The 19,555-nt window shown below is 45.7% G+C and overlaps 2 protein-coding genes across 8 annotated transcripts in view; one reads left to right on the forward strand and one right to left on the reverse strand.

Moving 5' to 3' along the window:
- Positions 1–19,555, reverse strand: part of LOC140390079 (centrosomal protein of 63 kDa-like) — a 157,951-nt gene that overhangs the window by 28,844 nt on the left and 109,552 nt on the right. The gene's annotated exons all lie outside the window — the stretch shown is intronic.
- On the forward strand, positions 2,601–7,692 carry LOC140390081 (uncharacterized). The gene is made up of 2 exons (XM_072474972.1): positions 2,601–3,354; positions 5,367–7,692. The coding sequence occupies exon 2, from the start codon at positions 6,134–6,136 to the stop codon at positions 7,058–7,060; it is 927 nt and encodes a 308-aa protein (XP_072331073.1). The 5' UTR covers positions 2,601–3,354; positions 5,367–6,133; the 3' UTR covers positions 7,061–7,692.

Consider the following 19,555-nt stretch of genomic DNA (forward strand, 5'->3'; position numbering starts at 1 on the left):
GTTTTGGACTCCTTCAAATCGTCGTGGGGCCTTACCCTTTCCAGTCTTTTTTTAAAATGTGGGGACCTGATGGCAGTATGATACAAACCATTGAGATTAGGAAGTTGATCAAAAAGATGGTTGAAAAAGGATTTGATTCAGAAGCGCTTGAAGCTGAGCAAAAGGCTTAGCTAGGGCAGACTAAATACGCAAAACGCAACCTCTATCTACTGGGTGGTAAATTAAAAATAAGGCAGAGATGGCAGCTGTAATACTTGCTGCTCTGACGAAAAATCGCCTCAACACTGAGGCAGAGCAGAAACAAGCAGCCTCTATAAGAAATACGCAGGAGGAGGGACTTAACAAACCACAGGGAAGGATGCTGGCTGAGCCACTATATCCCTACCTCCCTGAGAAGGAAGGAGAACAGGGGAAAATAGACGGGAGAGGTTTAGCTGACGAAGCAGCCCAGGATAATGACTATCCACCCCCGTATAATTCAAAAATCCCATCCACTCCCATGACACCAATTCGAACTACATTCAAAACCGCCGCGGGTGGGAGAGGGGCCATAACGGCCACTAAAGCAATGCCGCTGACTGCAGCGGAGAAACAAATGTTCATGGACAAACTCGGTCCATTGCGCCGAAACCATACTAATTCAGCCTTTTGGGAAACGATGGATGAATTAAGGGAAACCCACGATCTAACCCTGGATGATGTGAGACTGTTAACAAAGGGGAAATTACCTGATTCGGCCTGGCAGATATTACCCACCAATGTACAAAGCAGGGGCTGGATCACGGCAGCCAGCAGAACAGACCAGCAGAAATATGGTAATTTTAAACGGGACCTGGGCGAGCTTTAGGACACGGTAGTGCCAATTGGACAAAGGTGACACTCGTTAAACAAGGTCCCAAAGAAACAGCAGACGAATACGGGGAAAGGAAGTTCCGAAGTTATGTAGATGAGGGGGGTATAGTCAACCCCCAGAAAGATGAAAATATGTTAAAGGACGGGTTCAGTCCAGCCCGAACTAAAATAGTAGAAATGGGTCTCCCGGTAGGAAATACATATCAGGAAATTATGAATTGGGCCATGAAAGCTGAGGCAAATTGCCAGAAAAACTCCACATTAGCCGCAATTCAAACTGGGGAATTCCAACCCAAAGCAAAAGGGTTCTTATGTGGGAGGACAGGACACTTTGCGAGGGAATGTCAGAACAGGGCCGCCAGGAGGGCAATTCGATGTACTAACTGTCGGAGGAATGGCCACGAGAAACGGGACTGCTGGGCGAAAGGGGAGGAAAGGAAGGACAGGGACCCAATCAATTAAAGACTGGTACAGAGCTCCTCCCTAGCAGTCTCGTCTCAGCACAGCCTCAGCCAGTGATTCAAATCACAGCATCCGAATTGCAGAAGTTGTTGGGACAGAAATGACAATTAGCAGTCCTGGGAAGCCAGGGCAGGGACCCCTGAATGTATGTGGACGCAGTGTTGAGGGGTCAGCATTGCACAATGCTGATTGACACCGGGACAGCAATGTCCATTACAGATTTACTCTTGCCGACAACTAATCATAGTATGCAACTACAGGGAGTGACTGGAGGAACACGAACAGCAATCTTAAGCGAACCAATAGTTTTAGAAGTAGGGGGTCAAGCAGAACAGGTTCAAATTTGGAAATGCTCGACTGGGGAAGGCAGCATTCCGGTGATAGATTTACTGGAACAGCTGGGAGCTGTAATTGACACAAAGACAGCCTCCATAACGTGGAACAAACCCTACAGACAGGACTGGTGGGGGCAACAGAAAGGATGTACAATCTCCCGGGTAGCGACTATTCAGCCCAGTTGGGAGAAGGGAATGGTCTGGGGAAACCTAGCCTCCCAATACCCCCAGGTCTGGGCCAAACACAAGCAGGATTGAGGTTACCTTGCCGTCACCCCCATAGCAATCCCTGGAGGAGTTCACCCTCCACACAAGCAGTATCCTATTAAACCGGAAGCAATGGAAGCCGTCAAATGCATCATTGCTGATCTGGAACAGCAACGGATTGTAACTAAAACTTCCTCCTGTACTAATTCACCTATATGGCCCGATAAAAAACCGGATGGCAGCTACTGACTGACCATCGACTACACTGCCCTAAATAGTCATGCAACCAGGGAATACCCCAGAGTAGCAAACCCGGCGAGTATTCTTAATACTATAGGGCCGGAACACTTGATATTTACAGATCTAGACATAGCTAACGGGTTTTGGTCAATCCCCGTGGCTAAAAGGCATCAGTACGAGTTTGCTTTTACAGTGGGGAATCAGCAGTACACCTGGACCCGCTTACCACAATAGCCCCACGATATTTCGTAAGAATATGGCCCAGATAATCAAACCCCTACATTGTGTCGAGACCACTATTTTACAATACGTGGATGATAATTTAATAGCCTCAAACAGTTCAGCATCACACTGCCTGGTCATCCACCAGGTGGTGCAGGCGATCCAAGACGTTGGACTTAAACTAAATCCTAACAAAGCACAGCTTGGACAGTCAGGTGACATACTTAGGACATATCATTGCTCAAGGAAAGAAAAAAATCCCGGAAGACGGAAAGAAAGCCATGCTCTGCCTGCAGAGACCCCACACGGTGAAAGGGGTCAGACAAGTGCTAGGATTATTTAACTATTGCAGGAACTTTGTGGAGCGAAACGCAGCCATTGCGAAACCCCTACAGGATTTAACCAAGGGATGAAGGGCTAACAAAGACAAGATGGAGTGGGGGGAGGAGGAGACGCAGGCTTTTTCCAATCTAAAACAAGCAATGGTGAAGGCGCCCACCCTGGGGTTGCCGGACCTCAGTAAGCCATTCCACATCTTCTGCCAAGAGGATAGTGGAATGCAGGCTGCTGTCGTAGCCCAGAGGCATGGGGATAAATTAAGACCAGTCGGATACTACTCCGCCCAAATGGATGCGTTAGCCACAGGCATGCCCTTGGCGTGCGCTTCATGGGCAATAAATGCATCAGAACCCATCATCCTGATGGGTAAGATAATCCTCCAAAGTCCTCATACTCCTGTTCAACTCTTAGAGGCTGGAAGACTGAAGGATATCTCGGATAGTAGACCCTCAAAGTGGGAAGCTAATATTTTACCTGGGGACAGACATGTGGAAATCTGCAAAGATATGAGGGAAAATCCCACGATAGTGTTAACGATACAAGGAACGGAGCATGAATGCGTTGTGGCAGTGGAGGAGGACACTAGTGGCAGAAGAGCCATTGGTGGGAGAGGGAGTGAGTGACTTATATGTGGATGGAGCAAGGAAGTATATAGGAGGAGAGCCCCGTACATCATGGGCTGTAGTGGATACTGAAGGTAAGTTGATTGCAGGAGAACAGATCCCCGGGAACCACTCAGCACAGATAGCTGAATTATTAGCTTTAACAAGGGCCCTGGAATGGGGCAAGGGAAAGCGAATCAATGTGTACACGGACAGTAGGTACGCTTTTGGTGTCGTTCATGACTACATGACAGCTTGGAGTAGGTGACGGTTTGTGACCTCCAGCGGAGGACACATACAGCATGAGAATTCAATTAAGGACTGATCCTGGCCGCCCGACAGCCCTTAGAAGCAGCCGTGATTAAGGTCCAAGCCCATCGGAGAATTGAGAATTCTGCATAGCAAGGTAACAGTTGGGCCGATCAGGCAGTGAAAGACCTATTAGAGCAAGAATGGGTGGGGATGCAGACTCCAGGAATAGCAGCCATGAAGGCCGCAGGCAATGCTGATATTGATGTAGGGCAGGTGCAAGAACGAGCACGAGTGGAGGAAAAGGAGGGGTGGAGAAAGAACGGGGGACGGTTAGGGCATGATGGAATATGGAGGAGAGAGGGAAAGATAATAGCCCCAGAGGCCATGCAACAATCCTTGTTAGACATATATCATGGGCAAGCGCACACAGGAAGAGACAATATGATCAAACTATTAAAGGAATGTTGGTGGTGGAAGGGAATGGGCAGGGATGTGACCAAATTCTGCCAGCGATGCATACAGTGCACCCTGGTGGAACCAGGCCGTCCCTGCAAGATAAAAATGAGAAGTCAGCCCCGGCCCAAGGGACCATGGGAAAATTTGCAATTGGATTTTACTGGACCTTTGCCTCGGGTACAGGGTAAAACATACTGTTTAGTGATTGTAGATCAATTCACCCGGTGGGTGGAAGCATTCCTGAGTAAGGACGCCACCGCTAGTACCGTGGCTTTGATATTGGCGAATAAAATAATATTTATTGGGGGGTGCCCCTCCAACTAGATTTTGACCAAAGGGCCCATTTCACGGAAAAAGTCATGAAGGGGGCTTGTAAGGTTTTGGGGATCGGGCAAAGATTCTACATCCCATACCATCCTCAAAGCTCGGGAATGGTAACGCGGATGAACCGGACCTTAAAAAACAGCCTGGCCAAAGCTATATTGCAGGAAGGGAATAATTGGGTACGAGCCCTGCCTGCAATATTGTTGCGACAAAGAGCCTCTCCCACCTGGGGGACGGGTCTAAACCCTTTTGAGTTAATGGCAGGAAGAGCAATGCGCCTCCCGGAGGAGGTGATAACTGGAGGGGCGGAACTTCAAATAAGCAAAGGCACTGTACTCCAATGCATGCAAGATCTGGTGAACCGCCTGCATGCCCTTAAGGGTCAGATAATTGCACAGCAACAACATAGAGATTGGACCAAACTGACTGGAACGGGTACCCCAAAACTACCAACACCAGGGATACGGTAACGGTCAAACTCATGACAGGTAAAAAGGGACTAGGGGTTCGATGGGAGGGACCCTATCATAGATCATAGAATTTACAGTGCAGAAGGAGGCCATTCGGCCCATCAAGTCTGCACCGGCTCTTGGAAAGAGCACCCTACCCAAGGTCCACACCTCCACCCTATCCCCATAACCCAGTAACCCCACTCAACACTAAGGGCAATTTGGGACACTAAGGGCAATTTAGCATGGCCAATCCACCTAACCCACACATCTTTGGACTGTGGGAGGAAACCAGAGCACCCGGAGGAAACCTCCGCACAGTGACACAAGCCGGGAATCGAACCTGGGACCCTGGAGCTGTGAAGCAATTGTGCTATCCAAAATGCTACCGTGAGTAGTCCCATCGTCACAAGGATTGAGAGAACCCTCCGGTGGGTCGGCAAACCCAAGGAGCGGGGGGTAGCTATGGCATTGCCAGCTGCGGCACTTGCAATGGGACGTATCTGGATTTGTAGATGGGCCACTGGAGTGGTTCAGGATATTGGACAAATACGAGGAAGGAGTGAAGATGATGCGAATGATATAATGCTAATTAAGCGCCAGAAGGTGTTTGTTTATTCCCACAGGATTCTATTGCTAGTCCACGTTGGAGCCCCACTTAATTTCTGGTTGCAGCCATCAACATCGACCACCTCGCCAGGGACGCGGAAGGCGCCGGATATTGTTGATACAAGAACCAAGGATCGCATGTCTTCCAATGTCACGCGGATACGTGTAAATGTTATGAAAGATGCAAAGGGGAGTGGTATCGGTTTTTATTATGATGGGACTCAGGATGTATGCACAAACGGGACTCTATACATTCCTGCGGGACAGCATATACGAATTGCTTGCAATTCCAAAATACCTAGGCCCTATATCAGCTGGGAACCCAGGATCAAGGGAATTACAGGTGATACAGAAAGCTGGGACGCAGGACCTTTGCCCCCAGGCAAGATGACATTGTTTTTTAAAATGACCGATCAGAGAACGTTAAATGCCATCGATGGCCCAAATCGCCCAATTATGAAATATAAAGTAATGGGGAACTGTCTGGAAATTCACTGCATAGATCCCTGCCAGGCACCTAACCGTACTGAAAATCATGAGATATGTGACAGATTAACAGCTTTGTACCAGGGAAGTGCGGTCGGCAGCCAGTCAGCACAGGAGCCCGAGAATCGGGTGGGATATTGTAGGAAGCAAGGACCCCACCGGATACGGGTGGGGAGCAGGCAAAAGCCTACCACCCCGACTGTGACACCAGCGAGCTCTGGCTCAGTTACAACCACGAGTCCAAGGACAACCCCAAAGCCCGAATGTGATGAGCATATCACTAGCCACACGATAGGACATGGGGTTAGTTCTGACCCCCTCTGACAAATTAGTGACGATAGTAACTGGAGATGAACATGTGAACATTATGGTTAATCTCACCAGTCTACACTTACCAGCCTATTGCTATGGGCAAGGATTGTTTGTAGCCTTGGAGAGGGAGATTTTGGATGTGAGTGGATTGGCAACACGTAAGCGATGGCAGAGAGGCATAGTGGAACTGGCGGTTGGAGGTTATGAGGCAGGAATTTTGACTGTCAACACCCTTGACATTGCTGAGATAAGTGAGGAGATTGAGGTTATGAAAGGGCAAATGAGAGCTGCAGTTAAGGACATATACCAGGATGCCGAAACGGCTACAGACCTTAGCCAGCAAGTCAATCAGCTTGTGTGGAGAGAACTTAAACAGTTGCAACCATATCAGACCACGATTAATGAGTTAATTGATAGACAGAGTGCTATCTCGAAGGAGGTGTACCGAGTGCAGGCATGTAATATGTATGCAACATACTTATTACAAAACCTTCAGGCCAACCTACTCCAGCTGGCTGCACACCGAGTACCTAATTGGGTGAGCGATGATCAATTGAAGGCTTGGGTCAAAACTGCCCACCAAGCTCCTGAACACCTGAGGGAGTTGACATTGGTCAGTCGCGTTCCCTTTGCCAATGATAACCACACCCTCCTAGTGGGAATGATGTTGCATATTCCCAGGGCAGGGGAGAACAGTATTCATGAACTTTTTCAGGTGAACAACTTGGGACACTATGGGAATGGTGCGTTAGTTAAACTGAAGGATGCCCCTGCACATGCAATCCAAAGGGCAGGTAGGATATTCTCTAGCGACCTCCGGGTATGCAAAGGGGGTGGGGGAAATAACTGGTTGTGCCCAGAGAGAGCCATTAGTATGGAAGATAGTTTGGGTATACTACGTCGGTCAAAGTAACCAATCAGACTGTTTAATAGTGCTCAATACTTGGACAACTACCACATTGTGACGTCATACCACAATTATACCAAGCGTGGCATTGTGTATGAATTGCCTGGACATAATGTTGTTCTAACCAATTTAGCCGAGTCTATTACCATTGGCCGACATGAACTGACTCCATACAGGGATGTGTCCATCGTGGAAGCAGAATTGACGATGACCAACGGATTCACCGATCAGTCCAGGAGGGACTTCCACGCATCCCGCAGTTGCAGGCCGACTGGGAAGGACTTAAGAAGGAGGCGATGTAAATTGACCACCTCTGGAGCAAGGAGTGGGAGCTCATCCAGACTCACGGCGAGAAGGCGGCGGAACTGTTTCAGTCACAGAACTTTTTTGCTAAAATATGGAATTGGGGACTGAATACCAATATCTATCGATGGATACGTATTATATCGCACGTTGTTGTAAGTTTGCAGCTGTTTATATTGCTTGTCTTTTTTTAATCACGCTCTGTTGCCTCAGACGCCGCATTAGGGAATGGCAGACAGACTGTCGATCCCTTGCTAAAGAGGAACTGTTACAGCTCTTGCCTGTTGTCCATTCCACACTGAGGCCAGACTCCAACAAATTCTGTATGTCTCTTTAATGGCCTATTCTTGGGCTAGCCAAGGGCCAAAAGGGGGGTTTGAAGGGGGGGGGGGTTTCAGCGATGATACCTCTTAAAACTAAATAGGTAGCATTGCAACTAGATTAGTTTTACATGTTTACTTTATTAAGGATTGAGATGAATTATAGGAAGAGTACCGAGTAATCATTATTAACCATTAATCATGTATTTTTAGGACATAGCAGTAATAAGTAATCAATAGTGAAACAATCCAGGGTGCTGGTTCTGTTGTTCTGTTTCTCACAGACAAATAGCACAGGAAGTTGAGATTGTACAGAGCTGTCAGGATGAGGATCCTGACATCAATCATGGGTTGCTTGCGATTCTATTGGGTGAAGTTTAAACATTGCTTGCAATTCTATTGGGTGAGTTTAAACATAGCAGCTTCAGGGATTGGCTCACATCCAACTGGGGAGGGCTAGTGATTTCTGAATGTTGCATATGTGCTGAGTTTGTGTCTTTGTTTTGTCGAAGGACCTTGGCAGCTTTCCAAGTCTTATCTCTCACGTACATGAAAGTAAGCGTGTAGAAAATTAAACCATCTTCAGATTGATGATGTGTCTGCTGTTCTTTGTACGGAGTTGAGCCATAGGAGAAAAGCCCACGTGGAAGCCTACTCAATATACAGGCCTTGAAACCGCTCCTACATGCCTGCTGCCTTGGGAAAAAGGGCCGCATAATCAAAGACCCCACCCACCCGGGTTATTCTCTCTTCCAACCTCTTCCATCGGGCAGAAGATATAAAAGTCTGAGAACACGGACTAACAGATTCAAAAACAGCTTCTTCCCCGCTGTTACGACTCCTGAATGGCCCTCTTATGGACTGAACTGATCTCTCGGCGCATCTTCTCTACTGTTGTAGCACTATACTCCATATGCTTCACCCGATGTCTATGTATTTACATTGTGTATTTATCGTATGTCCTATGTTTTTCACGTATGGAATGATCTTCCAGGCTGTACACAGAACAACACTTTTCACTGTACCTCAGTACACGTGAGAATAAATCTAAATCACTGCTCACCATGCAGTCGACTCCACATTGGGAAGGCCAAATGTAGATTGACTACTTCACAGAACACCTCCATGCAGCCCACAAGCATGATCTTGAGCTTCCCGTCAGTTGCCTTTTTAATTCTTCACCTTCTCTGGTCTTTCTGTCCTCAGCTTCCTAGTGTTCCCAACAAAGCTTAATTCAAGCTGTACACCTTTCGATTAGGCAATTTACAGCCTTCTGGACTGACTAGAGTTCAATAACAAAGAACAAAGAAAAATTACAGCATAGGGACAGGACCTTCGGCCCTCCAAGCCTGCGCCGATCCAGATCCTCTATCTAAAACTGTCGCCTATTTTCTAAGGATCTGTATCCCTCTGTTTCCCGCCCATTCATGTATCTGTCTAGATACATCTTAAATGACGCTATCGTGCCCTCCTCTATCATCTCCACCGGCAATGCGTTCCAGTCACCCACCACCCTCTGCGTAAAGAACTTTCCACGCATACCTCCTTTAAACTTTTCCCCTCTCACCTTGAACTCGTGACCTCTAGTAATTGAGTCCCCCACTCTGGGAAAAAGTTTCTTGCTATCCACCCTGTCTGTATACCTCATGATTTTGTAGACCTCAATAGAGGTCCCCTCTCAACCTCCGTCTTTCTAATGAAAATAATCCTAATCTACTCAACCTCTCTTCATAGCTAGCGCCCTCCATACCAGGCAACATCCTGGTGAACCTCCTCTGCACCTTCTCCAAAGCATCCACATCCTTTTGGTAATGTGGCGACCAGAACTGTACGCAGTATTCCAAATGTGGCCGAACCAAAGTCTTATACAACTGTAACATGACCTGTCAACTCTTGGACTCAATACCCCTTCCGATGATGGAAAGCATGCCGTATGCCTTCTTGACCACTCTATCGACCTGCGCAGCCACCTTCAGGGTACAATGGACCTGAACACCCAGATCTCTCTGTACATCAATTTTCTCCAGGGTTTTTCATTTACCACAGGGATCAGTGCTGGGACCTTTGCTGTTTGTAGTATATATAAATGCTTTGGAGGAAAATGTAACTGGTCTGATTAGTAAGTTTGCAGACGACACAAAGGTTGGTGGAATTGCGGATAGCAATGAGGACTGTCAGAGGATACAGCAGGATTTAGATTGTTTGGAGACTTGGGCGGAGAGATGGCAGATGGAGTTTAATCCGGACAAATGTGAGGTCATGCATTTTGGAAGGTCTAATGCAGGTAGGGAATATACAGTGAATGGTAGAACCCTCAAGAGTATTGAAAGTCAGAGAGATCTAGGAGTACAGGTCCACAGGTCACTGAAAGGGGCAACACAGGTGGAGAAGGTAGTCAAGAAGGCATACGGCATGCTTGCCTTCATTGGCCGGGGCATTGAGTATAAGAATTGGCAAGTCATGTTGCAGCTGTTTAGAACCTTAGTTAGGCCACACTTGGAGTATAGTGTTCAATTCTGGTCACCACACTACCAGAAGGATGTGGAGGCTTTAGAGAGGGTGCAGAAGAGATTTACCAGAATGTTGCCTGGTATGGAGGGCATTAGCTATGAGCAGCGGTTGAATAAACTCGGTTTGTTCTCACTGGAACGAAGGAGGTTGAGGGGCGACCTGATAGAGGTCTACAAAATTATGAGGGGCATAGACAGAGTGGATAGTCAGAGGCTTTTCCCCAGGGTAGAGGGGTCAATTATTAGGGGGCATAGGTTTAAGGTAAGAGGGGCAAGGTTTAGAGTAGATGTACGAGGCAAGTTTTTTTCAACAGAGGGTAGTGGGTGCCTGAAACTCGCTACTGGAGGTGGTGGAAGCAGGGACAATAGTGACATTTAAGGAGCATCTTGACAAATACATGAATAGGATGGGAATAGAGGGATACGGACCCAGGAAGTGTAGAAGATTGTAGTTTAGTTGGGCAGCATGGTCGGCACGGGCTTGGAGGGCCGAAGGGCCTGTTCCTGTGCTGTACATTTCTTTGTTCTTTGTTTAGTTTGCTCTTGAATTGGATCTTCCAAAATGCATCACCTCGCATTTGCCCCCATTTTGTTTCAGTTTTCTTTGCAGGTTTTGGTTTTATTTATTTTTAAAATTTCTTTACTTTTGTATATTCACATTTCCTCTCAACACATATTTTGTTTATTTACGCCCAGTCTTTAATACCCATTTTAAAATAAAGATTTCAGTATTCATAACCTTAGGTCATGACAAAACACTAACTTAAACAGAGGTACAAAACTTGACACATCCACAAACTAGTTGAAGGTAAATGCAACATTTTTACTGACAATATGAACTGACTATTGTTCTAATGAACAGACTTCAAAGTAAGTTTCATATTAAAAAATGAGCTGTACCAGTAATCAGATCAAGCAGCATAGCAATATGAAGCCACCATTGTTCTGAATATGGATAAAATGAAAGTCCGCAGAAAACCAGTAAGAACCAGACTCGGTTACAGCACAAAATCACATTCCATAGCACACACAAAAATTCAAACATGAAACATTTAAAACTTATGTTGCACATTGAGAATTCACAGTTAACTATCCAATCAAATGTATTTGAAACTCGCCCAAACCAATCAGGACAACATAGAGGTAGGGACAGATGGCCTCAGACTGATAACATTTTCCTTAAACATGAGAGTTCGGACAGCCATTTTCTATCCGGATCATTCTATACTTTTACTTGACTATTCACTATCTTTATTTTCATATTTTCCCTTCTAAAACTCTTGAAGTCTGCGCAAGCTGTCTTTGCCTTAAGCAAGAAACCATTTCTGTATTATTTTTGAAAGTTAAAATTGGTTTTATAAATTACTTCTCTTGAAGTCTTTTGCTGGCAAGGCTTTATTGAGAATAGATTTAAGTTTCTCTCAATTTTAATCAGTAGAGGCAAAAAATGATTCTTTGCATTCGAGAAGTGCAACTCACATTTCTATCGAGTTTTAAAGTGTATGCGAGACTGCACTTGAACCGCATGAGACATCTCTACACCCCATTACCACTTCCTTTGACCCTGCACCACTAAATCTTGATTTCTCCTGTCTTCCACCCTATCATAGACCTTTCCTTTCGACATTTTCCCAATCTTCTTCCCCCAACATTTCACTTGCTTAAAATCTATTATGTTTCTAACTTCTCCAAATTCGGTTGAAAGGTTATTGTTCTGAAACATTACCTCAGTTTATCTCTCTCTACAGATGCTGCTCAATCTGCTGCGTTTTTACAGCATATGCCTGTTTATATTTCAGATTTCAGCATCTGCAGTGTTTGGTTTTTGTGATACAACCAAGGTTCGATATAAACCTAATAAATCCCAGGCTTGATTTGCATTTTTAATTGGATCCATTAAACTGTTGTTCATTTTCAGTATTTGTATTCCCAGATCCCCTTGTTCCTCTACCTCATCCAGATTCGTATTTTCAAAGCTACTTGACTATTTCACTTTTCTTAACAAAACGTAAGTGTAGAATAAGGAGAGTGAGGAAATTATGAAATGTATTCAGTAGAACTCTCTTGACCAGTATGTTCACAGTCCAACCAGGAAGGAGGCATCTCTAGACCTGATTCTGGGAAATGAGGTGAGCCAAGTGTCTGTGGGGGAGCACTTGGCTAAGAGTGATCATTGTATCATAATATTTAGACTAGTAATGGAGAAAAATAAGAAACAATATAAATTAGAATACCCAGATTGGAAAAGGGCAAACTTCAATGTGATGAAAGGGATCTAGTCAGAGTAAAATGGAACTAACGACTGACAGGAACAATGGAGATCTTTAAGGAGGAGCTGCTTTAGGTACATGCTAGGTATATTTGGACAAGGGTGAAAGGAAGGGGAATAAATAAAGTTCAATGACATTGTACATTGTACGGGCGGCACAGTAAACCTACTTGTGACAATAAAGATTTTTATTGTGTATTTTTCTATAATGGAACACAGGGGATATTTATTGTACGAAAGGCTAGATTAGATTAGAGGGAACATCTGTCCTGAACAAATGTTGAATATAAAATGCCAACAGTTGCTATCCCTCATCCTCATTTTGGACATCTACACTCTCCTAACAACCACACTGCGAATAAACAGAATACCAAAACAAATCAATTTAAATACCCCTACTGCCACACGCTTAACAATTGCAGCACCAGATTTATTTTCCCACTTGCTCTGGCTGTGATGGAATCGCTTTGCTCAAATCCACAGTAAATTAGATTAGGGAGGTAACTTTTTCACATGTTTGCTTCTACCAAATTTGCTTTTCAGTCCAAAATTTAAAAAATAAGATGGAAAAAAACGTTATATTTCAAAATAAGAGAAATGAGGAAGCAAATATCTGATGGTGACTTAAAAGCTTTATTTCAATCTCAGCGCTTTAAAATGCAAGAATTACTTGCTATTCATGATGCCATTGTAACGGTTTGATTGAAGTGGTGCTTTGTAAGCTTAGAGCCAATTGCATTGATCTGATATAAATGGCAATCAACATTGAAAATAGTGAGGTCGGGGAGCTGGAAGAAGGGAGGCGGGATTTACCACTTTGAATGGAACCAATTCTGATGACAGGTCCTGCTTGAAATTTTGACTTACGTTTCTTCAAGGTTGAGGAGCAAACAGCTGAACCATACATAGCAAACAGGTCTTGCAAAAAAGGCCTGATCTTTGGTCGGTGTGTCTACGGTTATCTATGCTACAACAGCAGTAGGAGTGTTTGACATTGCTGGGTTCGGATGGGGGAAAAAAATCAGTCAAGGCTGATGCCTGTTGACAACATCTAACTCAGCTATGATGTTTTGTTGACAAATGACCGGACGGTAGTCACTAACAATTTGGATAAGATGACCAGGGAACTGTCACTGCCTTCAGAAAAGGAGCAGGGAGCCAAACTGCTTGGAAAATAATGATAACATAATAGAATCTTTTCTCGTTCAAATCGTGAGTAGCCATTTCTAGGTGTAGAAGGAGAAAGACCGAATATACTGCATGCTGCAAGCAAGCTCCAAATCGTGGAGGAAGTTGACAATTTTAGTGAACAGTCTGAAAATATCACAGGTTTGATTCGCATGACTTGGAATTATTATATTTACATCAAACAACAACAACTTGCATTTATATATCGCATCATTGATGTCGTAAAAAGTCCCAAGGTGATTCACAATATTTGACAGCAAGCCACATAAGTAAATATCAGGACAGGTGACCTGAAGCTTGATCCCTCATCCCGAGCAATAATGCAGTCTGTTTGCAACCTTGCTGCCATGTATGCCCTCAAGCTGAGCTGCCACATATCCGTGCTCTCACCAAGAACCCCTAATTCCACATCGGTAACAATCGTCCGCCTCATCTCATCTGCTGCCGAAACTCTCATTTCATGCCTTTGTTACTTTTAGACCTGACCATTCCAATACACTCCTGGCTGCTCTCCCACATTCCACCTTCGAATGCATCTAATTCTGGCCTCTTGTGCATCTGCAATTTTAATTTCTCCACCAATGGTGGCCATGTCTTCAGTTGAATAGGTCCATAAATCTGTAATTCCCTCCCTACACCTTTCTACCTTACTTTCCTTCTGACAATGCTTAGAGCCTAGCCTTTTGATCAAGCTTTTGGCATCTGACCTAATATCTCTTAAAATGGCTGGGTGTCATATTTTGTATTATAATGTTCCTGTGAAATACCCTGGGACATTTAATTATATTGTCAGAACCATATAAATATAAGCCATTGTTGTTTCTTAAGGGTCCTTTCTGTTAGTTCCTATTTATTCCCTGTCTCTTTCCCTTTCTTTTATTTTTGCCGTTACAATGGATCATTATGGAAATGTGTATTTAAGGCAGCCTGCCATTTTAATTCAAGCAGAAAAAAGCGATGGCCTGCACCTTTAATCAAACAGCAGGATCCAGAAGACTGCTGTTTTAGACTGGTGACTGGAGATTGGCTGGCCTCAATGATGGCTCGGTCTGATTGATGTGGTCGGTGGCCAATGAATTGGCCCAAAAAGGTTGTGCTCTGCCCGGTAACAGTTGGTGATTGGATATTATCCCAGTGGAATGTTTCTCAGAGGCAGTGGAGGGGAAAGATCCAGGAGAATTCTCTCCGGAAAGTGAGTGCTAAGCCTCTCCAAAAAAGGTCCAGTTAACTCTCGCTCTCCAATAAGCCTGTGGATGTTCGATTCCTGACAAGGTAGGCCATGAACTGAGAGCAAAGCCTGATGAAACAGGGACTCTTTCTCGCCAGCAAAATTGAGAGTACAGGCTGCTAAACAAGGACAGTGATTCCCAAGCTACTGTGGTGAAAGCTTGTGTGGACCCATCATCTGAAGCAAATAATCTTTTCTCTTTCATTTACATTTTTTCTTCCCACCCTGAGTTTGTTTGTCTTCTGTGTGTGTGTATGTATATATATATATTGATGGGGGGGAAGCAAGCTACAGTTGGAGTTAGGTACTTATTGTATTTAACGAACTGTATCTGCTGCATATTTCACCATTATTCTGGTTATAAATAAACAGTAATTTTGTTTCAACTTAAACCTAGTGGCTGTCATTATTGGGCAGCCAAGGGCCATAGATTTCAGGAATCTGTGTGAGAATTATTGGTTAATGCACTTGCGATGTGACTCCGGGGTTCATGGGACTGGAATTGAACATGTACTTGTCCAACGTGGTGTAACGTTCCCGATTAACAAGGTAGGTTTTAAGGAGTATTAAGATGGAGGAGAGATGGAATATCAGAGCTTCCGGCTTCAGCAGCTGAAGGTATGATCACCAATGGCGGAGTGATCAAAGTCAGATGCACAAGAGACCAAAGAACAAATAACAAAGAGCAATACAGCACAGAACAGGCCCTTCGGCCCTCCAAGCCTGTACCGGTCATGGCACCTGCCTAAACTAAAGCCCGATGCGCTTACAGAGTCCGTATTCTTCCATTCCCACCCTATTAATATATTTGTCTAGATGCCCCTTAAATGCCGCTATTGTACCCGCTCCCACCACCTCCCCAGGCAGCGCGTTCCATTTATTTACCACCTTCGGTGTAAAAAACGTGTCTCGCAGATCAGTCCTAAACTTTTCCCCACGCACTTTAAACCTATGTTCCCTAATAGTTGACTTTCCTATGCCTAGGAAAGAGCGTCTGACTATCGAAACAATAGCAGCGCAGATATCTTGGGAGCATTCCAGGACTGGGGCAGGGACCCTCCCTCTTGGAGCATTCCAGGACTGGGGCAGGGACCCTCCCTCTTGGAGCATTCCAGGACTGGGACAGGGACCCTCCCTCTTTTGCACTGAGTGGTGAATTTGGTGCATTTGAGTGCTATAGTGAGAGTTTGGTGACTGAGGGAGTCAGGTGAGGAGGGAGCAAGGCCCTCCTTTCATTTAATTTCCTACATTTCCTCAAAGAGCGAGAAGGGAGCCAGGAGTTTACAGAGAGTGCAGCTGACTGGGAGCAGAGTCGGAGGTCCAGTTGGTCCACAGGGCAGTTATATTCTGTAAGGTAAGAGGGGATGGAGGCTAGGCCAGTTGCATGCTCCTCCTGTAGGATGTGGGTGGTGAGGGATACCACCGGTGTCCCCGCTGACTATATCTGCGGGAAGTGCACCCAACTCCAGCTCCTCAGAGACCGTGTTAGGGAATTGGAGCTGGAGCTGGATGAACTTCGGATCATCCGGGAGGCAGAGGAGGTGATAGAGAGGAGTTACAGGGAGGTAACCACACCCAAGGTACAGGACAAGAGTACCTGGGTTACAGCCAGGGGAAAGAAAACAAACAGGCAGACAGTGCAGGGATCCCTTGTGGCCGTTCCCCTTCAAAACAAGTATACCGTTTTGGATGCTGTTGCGGGGGGATGACCTACCTGGGGAAGGCCATCGCGGCCAGGTCTCTGGCACTGAGTCTGGCTCTGGGGCTCAGAAGGGAAGGGGCGGGGGGGAGAATAGAAAAGCAATAGTAGTAGGAGATTCAATGGTTGAGGGAATAGATAGGAGATTCTGTGGTCGCGAGCGAGATTACCTGAAGGTATGTTGCCTCCCGGGTGCCAGGGCCAGGGATGGCTTCAGAATCCTTAAGGGGGAGGGGGAACAGCCAGAAGTCACATTGGTATCAACGACATAGGTAGGAAAAGGGGTGTGAAGGTAATAAACGAGTTTAGGGAGTTAGGCTGGAAGTTAAAAGCCAGGACAGACAGAGTTGTCATCTCTGGTTTGTTGCCGGTGCCACGTGATAGCGAGGCTAGGAATAGGGAGAGAGTGCAGTTGAACACGTGGCTGCAGGAATGGTGTAGAAGGGAGGGCTTCAGGTATTTGGATAATTGGAGCGCATTCTGTGGAAGGTGGGACCTGTATAAGCAGGATAGGTTGCATCTGAACCAGAGGGGCACCAATATCCTGGGAGGGAGGTTTTCTAGTACTCTTCGGGAGGGTTTAAACTAATTTGGCAGGGGAATGGCAACCGAATTTGTAGTCCAGCAACTAAGGTAGCCGATATTCAGGACGCCAAAGCGTGTCGTGAGGCAGTGGGGAAGGGAACACTGACAAAGGAGAGTACTTGCAGGCACGGAGATGGGTTGAAGTATGTATACTTCAACGCAAGAAGCATCAGGAATAAGGTGGGTGAGCTTAAGGCATGGATCGGTACTTGGGACTACGATGTGATAAGAGTTTTTCAAGGAGGTCACTAAGATGATTGATGCAGGTAGGGCAGTGGATGTTGTCTATATGGACTTCAGTAAGGCCTTTGACAAGTGATGGATTTGTTAGTGGGGGAGCATTTTGGAGATAGTGACCACAATTCTGTGACTTTCGCTTCAGTAATGGAGCCGGATAGGTGCGTGCACCAGGGCAAGGTTTACAATTGGGGGAAGGGTAAATACGATGTTGTCAGACAAGAATTCAAGTGCATAAGTTGGGAACATAGGCTGTCAGGGAAGGACACAAGTGAAATGTGGAACCTGTTCAAGGAACAGGTATTACGTGTCCTTGATATGTATGTCCCTGTCAGGCAGGGAAGAGATGGTCGAGTGAGGGAACCATGGTTGACAAGAGAGGTTGAATGTCTTGTTAAGAGGAAGAAGGAGACGTATGTAAGACTGAGTACACAAGGTTCAGACAGGGCGCTGGAGGGATACAAGATAGCCAGGAGGGAACTGAAGAAAGGGATTTGGAGAGCTAAGAGAGGGCTTGAACAATCTTTGGCGGGTAGGATCAAGGAAAATCCCAAGGCCTTTTACACATATGTGAGAAATATGAGAATGACTAGAGCGAGGGTAGGTCCGATCAAGGAGAGTAGCGGGAGATTGTGTATTGAGTCTGAAGAGATAGGAGAGGTCTTGAACGAGTACTTTTCTTCAGTATTTACAAATGATAGGGGCCATATTGTTGGAGAGGACAGTGTGAAACAGACTGGTAAGCTCGAGGAAATACTTGTTAGGAAGGAAGATGTGTTGGGCATTTTGAAAAACTTGAGGATAGACAAGTCCCCCGGGCCTGACGGGATATATCCAAGGATTCTATGGGAAGCAAGAGATGAAATTGCAGAGCCGTTGGCAATGATCTTTTCGTCCTCACTGTCAACAGGCGAATGTCGTGCCCCTGTTCAAAAAAGGGACTAGGGATAACCCTGGGAATTACAGGCCAGTTAATCTTACTTCGGTGGAAGGCAAAGTCATGGAAAGGGTACCGAAGGATAGGATTTCTGAGCATCTGAAAAGACACTGCTTGATTAGGGATAGTCAGCACGGATTTGTGAGGGGTAGGTCTTGCCTTACGAGTCTTATTGAATTCTTTGAGGAGGTGACCAAGCATGTGGATGAAGGTAAAGCAGTGGATGTAGTGTACATGGATTTTAGCAAGGCATTTGATAAGGTTCCTCATGGTAGGCTTATGCAAAGTAAGGAGGCATGGTGTAGTGGGAAATTTGGCCAGTTGGATGACGAACTGGCTAACCGATAGACGTCAGAGAGTGGTGGTGGATGGCAAATATTCAGCCTGGAGCCCAGTTACCAGTGGCGTACCACAGGGATCAGTTCTGGGTCCTCTGCTGTTTGTGATTTTCATTAATGATTTGGATGAGGGAGTTGAAGGGTGGGTTAGTAAATTTGCAGACGATATGAAGATTGGTGGAGTTGTGGATAGTAAGGAGGGCTGTTGTCGGCTGCAAAGAGATATAGATAGGATGTAGAGCTGGGCTGAGAAGTGGCAGATTGAGTTTAACCCTGAAAAGTCCATTTTGGAAGGACAAATATGAATGCGGAATACAGGGCTAACGGTAGAGTTCTTGGCAATGTGGAGGAGCAGGGAGAACTTGGGGTCTTCCCCAATATTGACTGGGACTCACTTAGTGCCAGGGGCTTAGACGGGGCGGAGTTTGTAAGGAGCATCCAGGAGGGCTTCTTAAAACAATATGTAGACAGTCCAACTAGGGAAGGGGCGGTACTGGACCTGGTATTGGGGAATGAGCCCGGCCAGGTGGTAGATGTTTCAGTAGGGGAGCATTGCGGGAACAGTGACCACAATTCAGTAAGTTTTAAAGTGCTGGTGGACAAGGATAAGAGTGGTCTTAGGATGAATGTGCTAAATTGGGGGATGGCTAATTATAACAATATTAGGCGGGAACTGAAGAACATAGATTGGGGGCGGATGTTTGAGGGCAAATCAACATCTGACATGTGGGAGGCTTTCAAGTGTCAGTTGAAAGGAATTCAGGACCGGCATGTTCCTGTGAGGAAGGAGGATAAATACGGCAATTTTAGGGAACCTTGGATAACGAGAGATATTGTGGGCCTCGTCAAAAAGAAAAAGGAGGCGTTTGTCAGGGCTAAAAGGCTGG

This window comes from Scyliorhinus torazame, chromosome 14 (genome assembly GCF_047496885.1).
Source record: "Scyliorhinus torazame isolate Kashiwa2021f chromosome 14, sScyTor2.1, whole genome shotgun sequence".
Lineage (NCBI taxonomy): Eukaryota > Metazoa > Chordata > Chondrichthyes > Carcharhiniformes > Scyliorhinidae > Scyliorhinus > Scyliorhinus torazame.

Excerpts from the sequence above, each read along its gene's own strand:
- LOC140390081 (XM_072474972.1), top strand. The coding sequence starts at position 6,134 with ATGGGGTTAGTTCTGACCCCCTCTGACAAATTAGTGACGATAGTAACT.